Source organism: Neopsephotus bourkii, unplaced genomic scaffold (assembly GCF_033783945.1).
Source record: "Neopsephotus bourkii isolate Nb327-2 ecotype Australia unplaced genomic scaffold, CSIRO-AGI_Nbou_v1 NB_1234, whole genome shotgun sequence".
Taxonomy (NCBI): Eukaryota; Metazoa; Chordata; class Aves; order Psittaciformes; family Psittacidae; genus Neopsephotus; species Neopsephotus bourkii.
This window is the reverse complement of record NW_026901719.1, coordinates 4,054,066-4,068,331: the sequence shown is the minus strand read 5'-3', so window position 1 is coordinate 4,068,331 and position 14,266 is coordinate 4,054,066. Positions and strand designations below refer to the sequence as shown.

Here is a 14,266-nt window from a genome sequence, read left to right as displayed (position 1 = left end):
GAACTGTATATAAGTCCAAAGACAAGTTGATAAAGCAGATGCAAAGCAATTTCAGTAAGCTGCTGCTTTAACTCCCGAAACAACATTCAGCATGTTTAACAACATCCAAACTGAGATGGATTGGAACACACTTCCTCATTGGAAAGAGATTTTAAATAAGCTTATGGGTTATTTCTGAGCCATGTCTGAGTTTCCCAAGGAAGCTCTGAATGATCCACCCCTGGCAGTGTTCAAGCCCAGGTTGGACAGAGCCTTGGGTGACATGGTTAATGTTTGGTGTCCATGGGAGAGGGGTTGGAAGAAAATGATCTAGAGACCATTTCCAACCCTAGCTATCCCATGATTTAAGTTCCTGTAAATATATTCACTTATGAATAAATTATGACAGTATAAAGTCCTTTAGCTGGTAGACTTGTAGCTTATCCACTGGTTTGGGCCCCGCACTTCAAAGGGTGGCTCATTGAAGTAGATGTGGTGACAGAGCTCCTCCAGTGGTGGCTCTGGGTCAGTGGTAGCAAACTGAGCTGCTTCCTCAATCTCCTTCCTTACTGCCACATCAATATCCTAAACCAAGAATGGATGCTGATTAGAAGGCAGTTCAGATAAAGCACCTTAATTCTGAATTTAAACACAATGATGAAGTGTTGGTCAGAACTAGTGTTAATGCTGTTTACAAACATAGATGAAAAACCTGTGAGAAACCCCTCTCTGCTAAACTGCAGCTTTTTGTGCCTTTTGGACAGTACCTATACCTTACTGCCTGAGGAATATGACCCCACTGATCTTCTACAGTTTCTGTTCTGATTCTGCAAACCACTGAGAGGGTCAGAGGCAATTTGGGGGTTTTATTAAACACAGCTGATGAAGGTATTTATAACATTTACTTAGAGGACTCCTGGCTCCTTCATGGGGATTATTCACTGTTGACAATTTCTCTTTCAGACTTTTACCCCCTTCCTAGGTAGTTGAGAATGGCTCGGTAGTTTTGACTTCTACATTTACATATAACAAGAGCTGTAACTGAAAGATGATCTCCCATGCACACAGCCTTCCTCAGCACCACCTCAAATCCTCCAGAGCTTGCTTATATGGCAACTAAAGGCCATACCTTTAATTCTTCAATGCTAGCCAGGTTATTGTTGACCATTCTGTCCTTCAGCAAAGTAATGGGATCACTTTTGCTTCTCACTTCTTGGATTTCTTCCCTAGTGCGATAGCTAGGACCAAGAGAAAGAGAGACATGAACTGCTTCAGAAGTGTCCTTGACCAGAGGCAAGGTTCTGGATGCAGCTCACTCTTAGAAAGGCGTGAACAAAGAATCGTCAGGAACGCAATGAAAATACAGTGAAGCTCATCACTCAGAGGGTGGCACAGCTACATCTAGAACATTCCTTAGATGTGTAAGTGGTAACCGAGCTACCATAGCTCCAGAAATGAATGTAGTGTAAGTAGGGGAAAGAGAGCAATCCCAGCCTGAGGCAATTCCCACAAGAGGCTACATTTCCTCCCTCACATCACCCCTCGGGTGATGATGCTAGATTATTAAGCTAGATGACTTGCTGCATACTTCCAAATCACACACTGTAACTACGCTAAAAGCAGAATTCATTAATAAAAAGTGCAAAAGTTTGACTTTGTGCTCAGAGTTGTCTATCGCAGTTTCATCATAACCTTTATATGAGCTTCGTAACACATTTAAAGATGCAGTCTAAGAGTTTCAGGATTTTGACCATCACTACTTAGTTGTTTCAGTGAATGCCAAGAACATGCCAGTACCTTATTCCAGGGTCACTCATACTATGGCCGTGGTAACGGTAGGTCTGTAACTCCATCACAATAGGACCCTTAAAAAGTAAAAAAACAAACCAGCACAGAGCATGTAACCACCTTAAGGGACCAATTATGTGGCTATAGCAGCAAGTATTTGCTATAGGTGAAATGCACCATGATTGTAACTCAGTGTTTTTCTCCATTTAATTTTCACAGTACTACCACAACTAGTAAAATAAAGCTTCACTCTTTTCAAATGAAAGTATAGGTTGATAACGTAAACTTTTATTCTCAGATTCTTACTGAGCAGCATTAAATAACTTCTTCCCTCCCAGGGCCCTTCCACCATTAGTCAGACTATTTCCAAATGCCAATTGTTTCACTGCCAGGTTGGAACTCACAAAACCCTTTTCTTCTGCACAAACCCTGTTCTTTTTCTGTTGTACATTCCCAGTGCAAGCATTATTTCACCAAATATTAAAAACCCTGCAAACCCGGTGTATCGTACTTGGGTGACAAGACACTAATGCTGATTCACCTGCTAATGCCGATTTACATCTGTGTAAATATGGAATTACCAGTATGTTCCTTCATGCTTCCCCTAATTTATCTCTTCAAAGACAACAACTGCCTGACAGCCAGGACACCTTTCACAACAAAATTTAACTGGAGGAGAACTGCAGAAAAAGATGTCAGAGCATCGGGATAAAGACATCTATTTTAAATGTTTGATACCACTTGCATGTCACTCAATGAAGAACTTTTTAATACAGCAGTAATATGGCTAAGAATTTCACCTATGGAAAAGGAATGACTACAGACTTACTTTGCCAGATCTGCAGTGCTCAGCAGCAAACTTTGTTGCTTCTCGAACACAGAGAACATCCATGCCATCCACCTGAAAACAGAAACTACACATTGAGGCAAAAAAATGCCAAAGCCCAAACTTCCAATTTCAGCACTTCCACAAGCACAACATGAATTCAGTTGTAAATTTTCCTGTATTTAAAAAAAATTTATAAATTAATGTATAAATAAATACATACATTTGTGCATGCCCTTGCTCCTGCACAAAAAAACCAACAGTGTCTGTACTCACCCTGATACCTGGAATGAAGTCCCCTCTTCTATAGTAGTCGGTACTGGCTGCCGCTCTTTCAACTGAAGTTCCCATTCCATACCGGTTATTCTCACAGACAAAAATACAAGGCAACTTCCACAAGGCAGCCATGTTAAATGTTTCAAATATCTGGCCCTGAAAGGAAAAGAACAAGTTGCATCTGGACAGGGAGCTCAGCCTTCAGGCACCAAATACGCAAGGTGCCTGGTCACCTACATGAAGTTTACCTCAGTGCACAACACTTCACAACAAAAGCCCTAAGAAAAACTGCAGTGAGCTGTAGAACTAAGGGTTTGCATACCCTTCCCTCTCTAGGATTGCTTTTATATGCATTAGTTGTCTCTTTCTAGTAAAGTATACTCTCAGCAGAAAGCCCAACACACAATCAGAGCAGAAGCTCCAAGTCAGATACTGCCTGGGCGACAGCATTACCCAGAGAGGGCAAGAGGTGCTCCCCACTACTTGGTGGAAAGACAGAGTTCACAGTTCACAGAACAAAAACAGATCACCAACAGCCCCTCTCCTCCTCACCACACCACACCAGACAAAGCGGATTTACCTGATTGGCTGCGCCATCCCCATATAAGGCCATGCAGATTTCATTTTTACCAAAGTATTTACAGGCCAGTGCAATCCCAGCTCCAAGAGGAACCTATCACAGAGTACAGGAAAAAACACCATTTTACAGCAATGTTTAAAGGAGCTGGAGATAGGCAGCTTGTGAATTGTGAAGAGACATTTACACTATCAGAGATCCGCTCAGCATACACGTAGTCAGTAGGGAACTACCAACTCACTTCCATTTGTGCCAATCTCTACTACAGCTAAAATTCACACATCGCTTACACATATCTCAGTGTGATACATCTTTGCTCCAGATTACTGAACAGTGAGCAAAACAGAATAAAGACATCATAAATTTAACAGCCTCAGAACAATGGTGGCTGCATAGAAGTTCACACCACAAACACTGAAACACTGATAGAGGACAGGAGCCACATTCAACTTGTGTTTTGAAGCAGAAGTCATGTATATACCTGAGCACCAACAATTCCATTTCCACCATAGAAGTTTTTGGTGTACATATGCATTGATCCTCCTTTTCCCTTTGCACATCCTCCTTTTCGCCCTGTAACATGAATAACAAGCAATGTACTTTTCCAAAGGAAAAATCCTATGCAAATGGGAATATCTAATTCAGTTCCTAAAGGCACTAACAGTAAGACCAAGTTGTTATCATTACATCTATGTGGATTTAAGAAACAACAGCCATTCCCCGAAGTGTTTACACTTAAATATATCATAAAACAAATACAAGGGTGAAAGAGAAAAGTAAAGGAAACCTAATTCAGGAAATACAGAATGAGATTAAGAAGAACTTTTACAAGCAACCAAGAAGTTTCAGTGCTCTACCTACGTTCAAGTCTCTGCAACACAATAAATACAACATATGCTATCAAGAGAAGTCCTCTGAGTTTGTGCTTTTGAACTGCAAGCACTTAAATATTCCTTAGGACTTAAGTCTTATAGTAAAACGTGGTTGCATCATAACACTGTAAAATTAAAACTAAACTGCTTCTGATGCCTCAGCAGACATTGTGCATCAACATCATTTTCGATTGTACTAACACATTCTGCCACAAGTACAGCAGCATGCAAATCCTTCTCCTTTTACTGAGCACAAACCTGTAAGTTCAGTGAGAATTTCTCGAATAGGCACTCCTCGTGTATAGGTAAAGCCATGAGCCCTGTAAGCTGTTATCACATGGTCTGTAGGCTTTATGGCAGCTTCAATCCCTACGCAGCAAGCCTCCTGTTACAACAAAAAAAAAAAAGTCAATTTAGCAGTGAAGAAAAGCAAACATCCACAGCCAGCAGTGTGGCCAGGGCTAGCTATGACTCCCCCCATACATCGAAACAGCAGTACTAACTGGCTGTTGTTTTACAGTGGCCACACGATCTACCAGACACTGCTTGAGGACAAGGATGTGAGCCTCCAAATGCACTGATTTTACTATGCTGCAGTTGCTCATTCCTCTCATTCAGCTGATCTTCAGATGCACCTTGCCGTCTCTCTCTTCCTATTGCTATCCCAAGATTTCAGGCATTCCCCTGTGTGCCAAGACATTGTTTTTCAAGAAACAATGAACTACCTCATGAATCCAACTACTACTTCAGACACTGCACATCTAGATTTATTCTCCACTCTAGTCAAATCCCTACATTAAGTAAGGTAAGACAATAAAAAATCCCTGGGGAAAAAAAAGGTACTCTTACCTGGCCATCGTACAAGTGGCAGAAGCCACGAATAATCTTCTGCTTGTACAGCTGGTCAGCCTTCAGCTCCATGCGTCGGATGGACTGCATTGTCTTGTAGTAGTGGAGCCCCTCCTCTCGAGTCATCACTGTGGTGGTACCGGGGCCTTCTTCTAGGCGATGAAGGTCACATTTCTGCAAAGTTGAACATGTAATTATTTCTTGAAAGTAATCTGTCCTATTTACGAGTATCACATAGTTTTTACAATGTCCTATTTTCAAATACAGTGTAATAGGCTTTAAAAAAAGGGAAAGCCAGCAAAACTTGAATTCATAGGTCAAAATAAGCATAAGGTTTGTGTGCTATTTCCAAATTTAGGGAAATAAAAACTTTAGTTCTACTAAAGGCAGATTTCCACTCACAAAATGAAGTCTCGTAGTTCCTACTATCAGGAGATGAAATACAGCCCTCACAAAACTTGGGAAAGGCATGTTTCCATGGTTGCTGCAGGCTAAATACTTGGTAAGAGCTACAGAGGCTTAGTGAAGACATGATATAGTTTCCTTTGTGAATCAGTTTGTAAGATCTGGCTCTAAGACAGGACTTCATCTCTTCTACCACCACCCGCACCAAGCGGTAACAAACCGCAGCTGCACCAGCCCCCCTGCCAGTCAAACCACCACGTGTATGGCACAACTTCACTCCTAGACGACGGACTGCACTGAGGGAGGTCTCACTTTAGGCACCCATACAGAATAAATGAAATTTAAAGAATTATAAAGCAGTCAAGCTCGGTGGAACAATTCAAACAAATTACTCCATCCATGCAATTAAAGGGACAAAACACTGCTACGTTGGACAAAGATAGCTTACATTAAAGCAAAAGTCCCACCAGAGCAAATCTGCTGGCACCTAGGGGAACTGGATATAACACATGAGCACACCACTCAAGAACGCTACTCAAGAAATGTAGGAGTCTGTACAACTTCAAACATTAAACCTTGTATCTACTGAGAAAAGACTTTTCATATCAACTTCTTTTCCCTCCCTTCCACCTGTGCAACAATTTCAGTACTTTACAGGCACAGAAACTCAGCAGATCGAAGGAAATTTAAAGAACTTCTTCCAGATTTTCTTTTATTAATTCCTGAATCACAAAAGCTACTACTGCCAATAGGAGCATCACTTTTTTTTCTACATACTAGCCACAGCAGAAGGTGACAGAATAGAACAAACATACTTTTTGGACAGCACCAAGTTAATCACTAAAAATGGGTCCTGTACGATTTCCTCAAAAATCCATACAGACCTCAATCAGCTGCACATCTGGGATGCAGATTTTAAAACAAGTAGAGAAACATCAGTACTCTTCCCTTAGAAAAGGTTCTTAGGCACCTTTGTGACTCCATGCTCACAGCTGCATTGAACTCTCACAGCTGCAAAGTACCACATTCTTAAGAAACAACTAATGTTACTACATACAGCAAAGCAAGGCAGCTCCAGCTGCATTTAGAAATCAAGCCAGACAGCAAGGAGTTTGGTCTGGAAATTCAAACAGTAGCTTTGTAATTGAAAAAGGGGCCAAGTCCATCACGTTAGGATCTACAACACACACAGTCACAATTCCGGTATTAAATGTTCAGCTTCTTTACCTTAATTTCAAATGTAGCTTCATTTGCAAAGTCTGCATAGTTACGTGATGCTACCATCACTCGAGAGGCCTTAAAAACAAAACCAACAAAAAAAACACAAAGCACACATGAACAATATTTAAATATGTTTATCAAGCAAAAGCAAATTCTCAAATAATTTCTAACAGTACTCCCAAACTGAAATATCTTGTGAATTAAACTCACCAGATCTAAAATGAAAACATTTAGTTTCAAAAGACTGTGAAGATCATCAACCCAGAAAAATGATTACTTTTCCCTTCACATGCCAGATTGCTTGCATGAGTAGAGACAACCAATGCAGATTTTGACGGCTCTCAGCGCTGACTGGAATTTTGTCTCAACAGAATAAAAAATTATTTGGAAAAACAAATCACTCCCACCCTTCCTCCCCCCCCCCCCCCCCAGCTGGGGGGATGCAAGGCAGTGACAATGAAGGGGAATATTGCTTCAGTGGGTAACAGCATGGCTACTACTTAAAAATTATATAGAAACATAAAAGGTGACATACCTGAGGAGACATGAAATACAGAACAACATGAAGTGTGACACAGCAGTGGGGAGGTACAAAGGATATTTAAAAATCTACTACTGTTCTGTCCTAAAGAATGAACACAGGTCACTGACTTATGAATATCTGGTATTTCTAAATTACTTCAGTATGTTTCACTGCAGCACTGCACAGGATGTTCATCTGTCTGTGCATGCACTGTGGCCACACCATAAGGAATGCACTACACCTTTACCAGCAAAACTGTGTTGCTCATGGAGTTACACACAATTTTCAGTAGCTTCTTTTATGATGCAATTCACACACATTAAGCTGAAGGTTGGTTATTGTGATACTTTGAGAATGTCCAGGTCAGTTTCCAAAAAAAGGTCTGACTGATAGCTGTGAGGCTTGGAAAAAAGCCAAGAGGCATTTCTCAATCCCTCTTGGTTACCTACTTGGTTGCATATTTGATTTAGAAGTCAGGACCAACCTCTTTATCAGATTAAGTTTTAAATTTATACCAAGTTTCTACACTGTTTACCCCAAAGTGTCAGTATTATCAGTGAAGAAAATCTCTTTTACTTCTACAGCTGGAAGTAAATCAAGAGTTTGGGATTCCCAAAAGCACAGAAGGGCTGAGATTGGAAGGACAGATCTATAGATGAGCCAGAACCCCCTTGCCCTGAATACAACATAAAAGCAACACTGACGAGGCTGTACAAAAGTTCTAAATACATGGCCAGTGCACATATCAAAACTGAACCTTTTTAAGACTGACTTAGGCCTTACCTCACTAACGGCTCCCTAGGTTAGCAGCATTTGGAAGAAAGAAGTAAAAAAAAGGAAAACTTTTAGATCCATAGTCCCAACAGACACAGGAACATCTGGTAAATCTGCTCTCATGTTTGATTCTCACAAATCCAGTCACCTAGCTGCTTTTCCACAAGAACTTAATGCTCAGGTAAGTGAGCTACTTCAGAACAGAGATGCAGCGACAGACTTGCTCTCCAGGGCAAAAAGTGAGCTACTTCCAATTACCAAATAGTACTCTTTCACACTGACTGGATCTTGACAACTTTTTTTTTTTTCAGCGGGGTTAATTTTTCCTCATGACCACAGTCATTATAATGGAATAAGGAGAATGAAGATGTAAAAGTATGATTTTTTCATACACAAGAGTTAAAACACCGGAAATGACTCACTAATGAAAAAACAAACCAATCAACCAAAACATGGAAAAAAAAAAAAAAGCAGGGAGATATGAAAAGGGAATGTTGTTTGAGCAAAGAAAGGTGAAGCAGCTCAAAAGGTCAGATGGATGAATTTCAAATGGAACAAGAAGAATATGTTTACTGCCTGTTTAGGATCTAACCTGTGCTGATAGTCAAAATATATATAGATAAAACAAATCAAAGCCAAGAGGTCAGAAAAGGGTTTCAGAAACAAATCAAAACATGTTATACAGATACAAAAAATAAATAGCAAAGAGATCACAGGGCACTGCTACCCTAAAAGTCAATCACAGAAATTCCCTAAGACTCAATTTGAAGCTTTAGAAAGCAGGCCTTCTTTACTGCAGTACTGGGCTCACATGTAAATCATTTCGCAAAGGTGAGTGCACCCAATACTTGCAGACAGTGGCTATATATTTAGCATGCTCATGCATATTCATAGTTTTCCTGGGAATTAATTATAATATTTGCATCCTAATTACACATGCACTTTCTTGCTGAGGGGCTGTCTTTGGTGGCTGTCCATAGTCTTCCTCACTGTGTTTACTGAATGACCTCAGTGCTTGCACATGCTTGCAAGGTACTAGTTAGCAGCTTGTATGTCCTTGCTTCTGTTCTATTCCAGTCTTGCTCCACGCTGGGCACCGTTCTGTTATCTTGAAGACTAGCATCCTTAGTCTTACTTACTGTCTTTCTAAGTTGTTATCAGTCCCATGATGTTCCTTCCCCCACTAACCCAACGTTCCTTTCTATCTATGTGTTAGTAAATTAGAATAGTCTGGTTTATTCTACTATGCTAAAGGCACACACACTATCGCTAGTTTAAGGTCTAAGGTTACAGCGAGTGCTGACAGAGGCCCTGGGCAGGGTAACCCGTCCTCTGCCCTCCTGTACCACCACCAGCCGCGCCTCCAGGGCCACGGCTGCCAGAAATTGGCACGTCGGGAAGAAGCGACGGCCCTGTGCGGGTCCCTGCCTCACACACACGCGTTTATCGGATGCACTGATCAAGCCAGCTCCTGCACGCAGCAACCATTTTATTTTCAGGCGGTATTTTACACACAGTACACAGTAAAAAACAATAAAAAAAAAAAGCACAAATCTAAACCAAATTATAAGCATTTTTAAAAATTCTTCTACCCGCTTTAATTTTCGCCGTTACACCCGGGCTATTTTGCAAGGGCAGACCCACGGTCCCGCCGCGGCAGCCGGGCCTACCGGCCATGGCCCGTCCTCGTCGTACCCCAGCACGACCCACACCTCCCCCCACTGACGGCAGAGGCAGCACCGGCATTCCGCTCCCCGGGCCTTGCCTACCCCCTATGTAGAGGGACGCGCGCCAGCGCCCGTTGGCCTCCTGCGTTCCGGCCGGGCAGGTAATGACCAAACTCACCGGTTTTCCGGCGGCGGCAGCAGCAGCCGCCGGACTTTGCAGCACCCGGGAGAGCACGGCCAACAACATCTTGCGCATGGAGCGGGGACAGGCGTTGTTACCTTGCCGCTGCCCCCGTCCCCGACTCTCCTTCAGCCGCCCGCTCCTCCCAGGCCCAGCACTTCCCGAAGGGGCTGCCGGGAGTCGCTCGCCTACGTGCCTCCGCCGCTGTGCGCATGTGCGGAGGTCGGAGATGGAGGAAGGGAGGGTTGGGGGAGTGCTGTGGTGCTGCCTTGCCCGGTATCGGGCCGGGTCATGATCTATTCCAGCTCGGGAGCCCTGGGTGACGGCTTTGGCGAGTGTGTGAGCCGGGCGTTAACTGTGAAAATACTTAATTTGTTCAGAAACCGTGGAGTCTAGACACCTTAGCTGGATTCATGCTGATCTTGGCCAGCCTGACACGAAAACTGGGCATGTCATTGCTTCCCCCAGCCGTGCCACCCTCCCCAGCTGTAGGTACTGCCTCGGGTGGCCATGGCTTGGAGCTGTGACACAGGTATTTCCTGCTCTGATAGGTATCAGTTGGTCCTTGCGAGAGAGTTCCCTGACTGGTTTTTATATGCATAAAGTAACTGAAGTGTTAAAACGCTTCCTTTTAATTTAAGAGATAGCCATTCCTGGGAAATACACCAGAAAGTCGAAATGTAATAAAATGTTGAAGCGTTCTCTCATTGTACTTGGTGTGATCTTTCCAGCCAGCTTCCCTTGTCGTGCTAGCAGCTTGAAAGGCTCACACTGAGGTTCCCCATTGGGTTGCAGTGGAGTGCCCAGACCAGGTTAATTGCTCATGTTACTGTCCTGGCCCCATGCCTGACTGTGGGCTCCCACCCCTGCTGCTTCCCTGAGCAGTGCTGACACCAGCAGCTGCACAAGTGCACCTGGACACAATAGATCCAGCTGAAAGGTAGCACCTCTACTCTCCCTTCCCCCCACCAAAAATAAAAAAGCAACCCCAAAAACAAAACCCAATGAGCCAACCAAAAACAACAACAACAACAACAACAAAAAAAAAAAACACACAACAAAAATACAGCAGAAAGTAAACTCTGTTCTCCTGTTGGCGTCACAAATGCTTGTGTCTGGTGAGTCGTAAGGGTTGGGCAGAGCTCAGTGTATTCGCAGCTGAAGTGGTAAATGTTTAAGGCGTAAGTGGCACTGAAAATGTGTTCTTCAAACTACATCTGCAGCCTCCCTCTGGTAGAATGGAAAGTGGGCAACTAATTTCCAAAACACAGCTTCATCTAGATCCCCACTGCACCATTCACCTCCTTCTTTAGCTGTCCACCTGTTCTATTACACAGGACATTGGAGGCCAATGTGATTTCTTCCTCATATTATCAGTAATGCAAAGTGGGTAGCCATCTCTGTAGACAGATACTACAAAGAATCATAGAATCATAGAGAACCACAGTTTCTGAGCAGTTTGGGTTGGAAAGAACCTAAAAATCATCTAGTTCCAAGCCCCTTCCATGGGCATGGACACCTCCCAGTAGACCAGGTTGCTTCCAAAGCTGTGTCCCACCTGGCCTTGAACACTGCCAGGGATGGGGCAGCCACAACTTCTCTGGGCAACACATTCCAGTGCCTCCCCACCCTCACAGTAAAGAACTTCTTTCTAGTATCTACTTGAAATCTCCCGTCCTTTTCCTAAGCTGTCTTTAGTCTTCAGCACTTCCCCACTTGGAAGGCAGCACAGACTCACTGGAAATATTCTACAGGCAAGGAGTGGCTCTACAGCTAGAGAAAGCATTATCTGGAAGGTCTGTGTGCAGCTTTCCCCAGGGCTGCCAAGGTACAGCAACAGCCCCAGAGGCCCCAGACCATTTCTGAGCAGCGTAACTGTCACTGTCCGGAAGTTTATAACCTTCACTTTTATAAATAAATTTTACTGATTTATCAATCAGTATTGCACAGTCCTGGAAAGACTACTGATGGATTCATGTGCACTGATGGTGTTCATGCACACACCGGTTATATTGGTGTGACTCATGAAGCACAGATGCTTTTAGTGTTCTGCTCGCCCGCTCAAGTTTATAGCAAGGACTAATGGAATCTGGGATGGGGAAACTCCTGCTATCTGCAAGATTCGCTTCTTTTTTTCTGCCAGCTCAAGAGAATAAAGAGCAAAGTATGTGAGACACAAAGTTTGTGGTAAATCCACGCGTCAGTTCACCAAGCAACCTGTTGAAGTAAAGGTCTCAAGAGTTCTATGAACAGTTGTTAACTTTGGACATGGTTCTGATCAAAGGAAGAATCATTATTACTACGAAAGAATGCAGTGTAGCTTATTTCAAGTTCAGTGTCATTACCTGTTCCTTCTCCACATGAAAGAAAAAAGCAAAGCAGCTTTTATAATTATTCATTTGCAGATTGATACTTTATTACATTTCTAGTAGTCATAGGAAATAGTTACTTCTGTTGGGAAAGGATCCATCTTTTCCTCCCTGGAAATATAGTAAAGCATTGATCTACATTACCTCTGCATCTTTTTTACTTTTCATGGTATTCCGTTAATATTCATGTGTTTTCTCCATTAAAACCTCTTAGAAGATCCTGAAATTATTGAGTTTCCCCACAGAAAATTAACTCAGAACGTAATTCATGCATGAGGTAAGCAATGAAAACATAATCAAATCAGAAGCAGAGAATGACCATAGAAAATAATTTAATGGAAGATGTTTATGTCATATTTCATAATGGAGCACCTTGCCATGGGTGACTTTAGTATTACCGCATCAAGGGTGTGTTGCGGGGCAGTTGGCCAAAGCCCATTGTTTCCTATTGTTCTGGGTGTGATCCTAAAATGTTCTTTTTCGGATTGCAGCTGCTGTTACAGATGTCTGCCATTGGATTAAGAATAGAGGGAAACATCCAGCATTCAGGACTCACCCCAGCTCACCCCAGGTGAAAGCAATCCTCACCTTACTTCAGGAGTTAGGAGGTTGCTGCCTGATTTTTCTTCTTCCCATGGCACCATAGCTCTAACTCACAGAAGGCAGCAGTGTAGAGGACTGACCTGTGGCTGCCGGGCGCAGAACAAGTTGTGATCACATTGCTGCAGCCTCATTTGCTCTCTGGGGGCATCCACACCATGGTGTGCTTGCCCGGGTCTTCTGTGTGGCACCATACAGTGGCCCCTTAAATCATAATAACTATTGTTCGTATTTGTTTAGTTCAAAATGCTTGAAATAAACACAGTAGCCCTTTCAAACGGTATTTCGATGGCACTGTGCAGTGGGACTGTGCTGCATGCTTGGTGGCAAAGGATTCTGTGTAGTGGCATGGTGAGCTGTCCCTGTTTTGGAGGAGTGCCTGTGGAGGATGGTGGCGCAGCCTCATCATGATGGTCATGGATCCTCCGAGGCCATGCCCTGGCTTCTTCCTAGGGGCAGCTATCAGTTAGCTCCAAAGGAGAGCACACAAGTGAATCAAAGTCCTCAGGAGTGAATGACTCCTGACATTGCCTTGGGATTGAGTTGAAATATTACATTATCAAAGGGAGCAGATGTAGCCTTAGTTCCTTTTCCACCTTTAAAACCAGAGTCACCATCTTCTCTTCAGATGCATCCTTCAGTTTGAAATACACTACACTCTATCTGAAACTGGTCAGTGGGAACAATAATTTTTCTCTCATTATTCCTTCTTTTGAGTTTTCATTTGAGTCATTTCCCATTTTTCTTCCTGTCCTCTCCTATCTCATCTTCTTGCCCAAATGTTTCTTTCATCACTCTTCCACTCTTCCTTTCCTCAGGTCCACATCTCTCACAACAATTTCGCTCTCCATTTTGCTCTTTTTCCTTCCCCCCCTCTTCTGAGTAATTTCCATTCTGTCCTCCATTTCTAGTAGTTCCTGCTTCAGACAGCAGCACTACTCCCAACGCACTTTAAATACTGAGACACATGCAATCACCACTGATGGGGGAATTAGAACAATTAATTGCTCTTTCAGAATCCTTCAGATTTTTTCCCTTGGAGTCATTGGAGTTTGGAAGAGAAAGAGTTTTCTAGGATCTTCCAGATGTTTTGCATCTAGCAGTGACAGAATAATGAATTAAGAATGTTATGCTTCTGTTTGTCATTCTGATTGCTTTCCTGCACTATTTTTCGGAAAACACTGAAGTAGCAAGATGCCAATGAATTTACAATGTAATTTTTCATGCTTGATTTATTTATGGTTTTATGCCATTCCTCTGTGCTTCCCATTATGTTGCTTACTTTTTTTATTCCCAGGAGTAATTAATATTGCAACATCCAGAGAAGCACTTCTTTATAAAAGGCTGTATTCATTTACA

The 14,266-nt window shown here is 42.7% G+C and overlaps 1 protein-coding gene across 1 annotated transcript; it reads right to left on the bottom strand.

Moving 5' to 3' along the window:
* Positions 1–328: 328 nt before the first annotated feature.
* On the bottom strand, positions 329–10,098 carry LOC133218279 (pyruvate dehydrogenase E1 component subunit alpha, mitochondrial). Its single transcript, XM_061364592.1, has 11 exons — positions 9,936–10,098; positions 6,800–6,868; positions 5,168–5,341; positions 4,577–4,703; positions 3,928–4,019; positions 3,450–3,542; positions 2,870–3,025; positions 2,597–2,668; positions 1,777–1,844; positions 1,109–1,217; positions 329–564 (listed from the first exon to the last, which is right to left on the bottom strand). Exons 1-11 carry the CDS (start codon positions 10,011–10,013, stop codon positions 400–402), a joined length of 1,203 nt encoding a protein of 400 aa, XP_061220576.1. The 5' UTR covers positions 10,014–10,098; the 3' UTR covers positions 329–399.
* Positions 10,099–14,266: the final 4,168 nt, after the last annotated feature.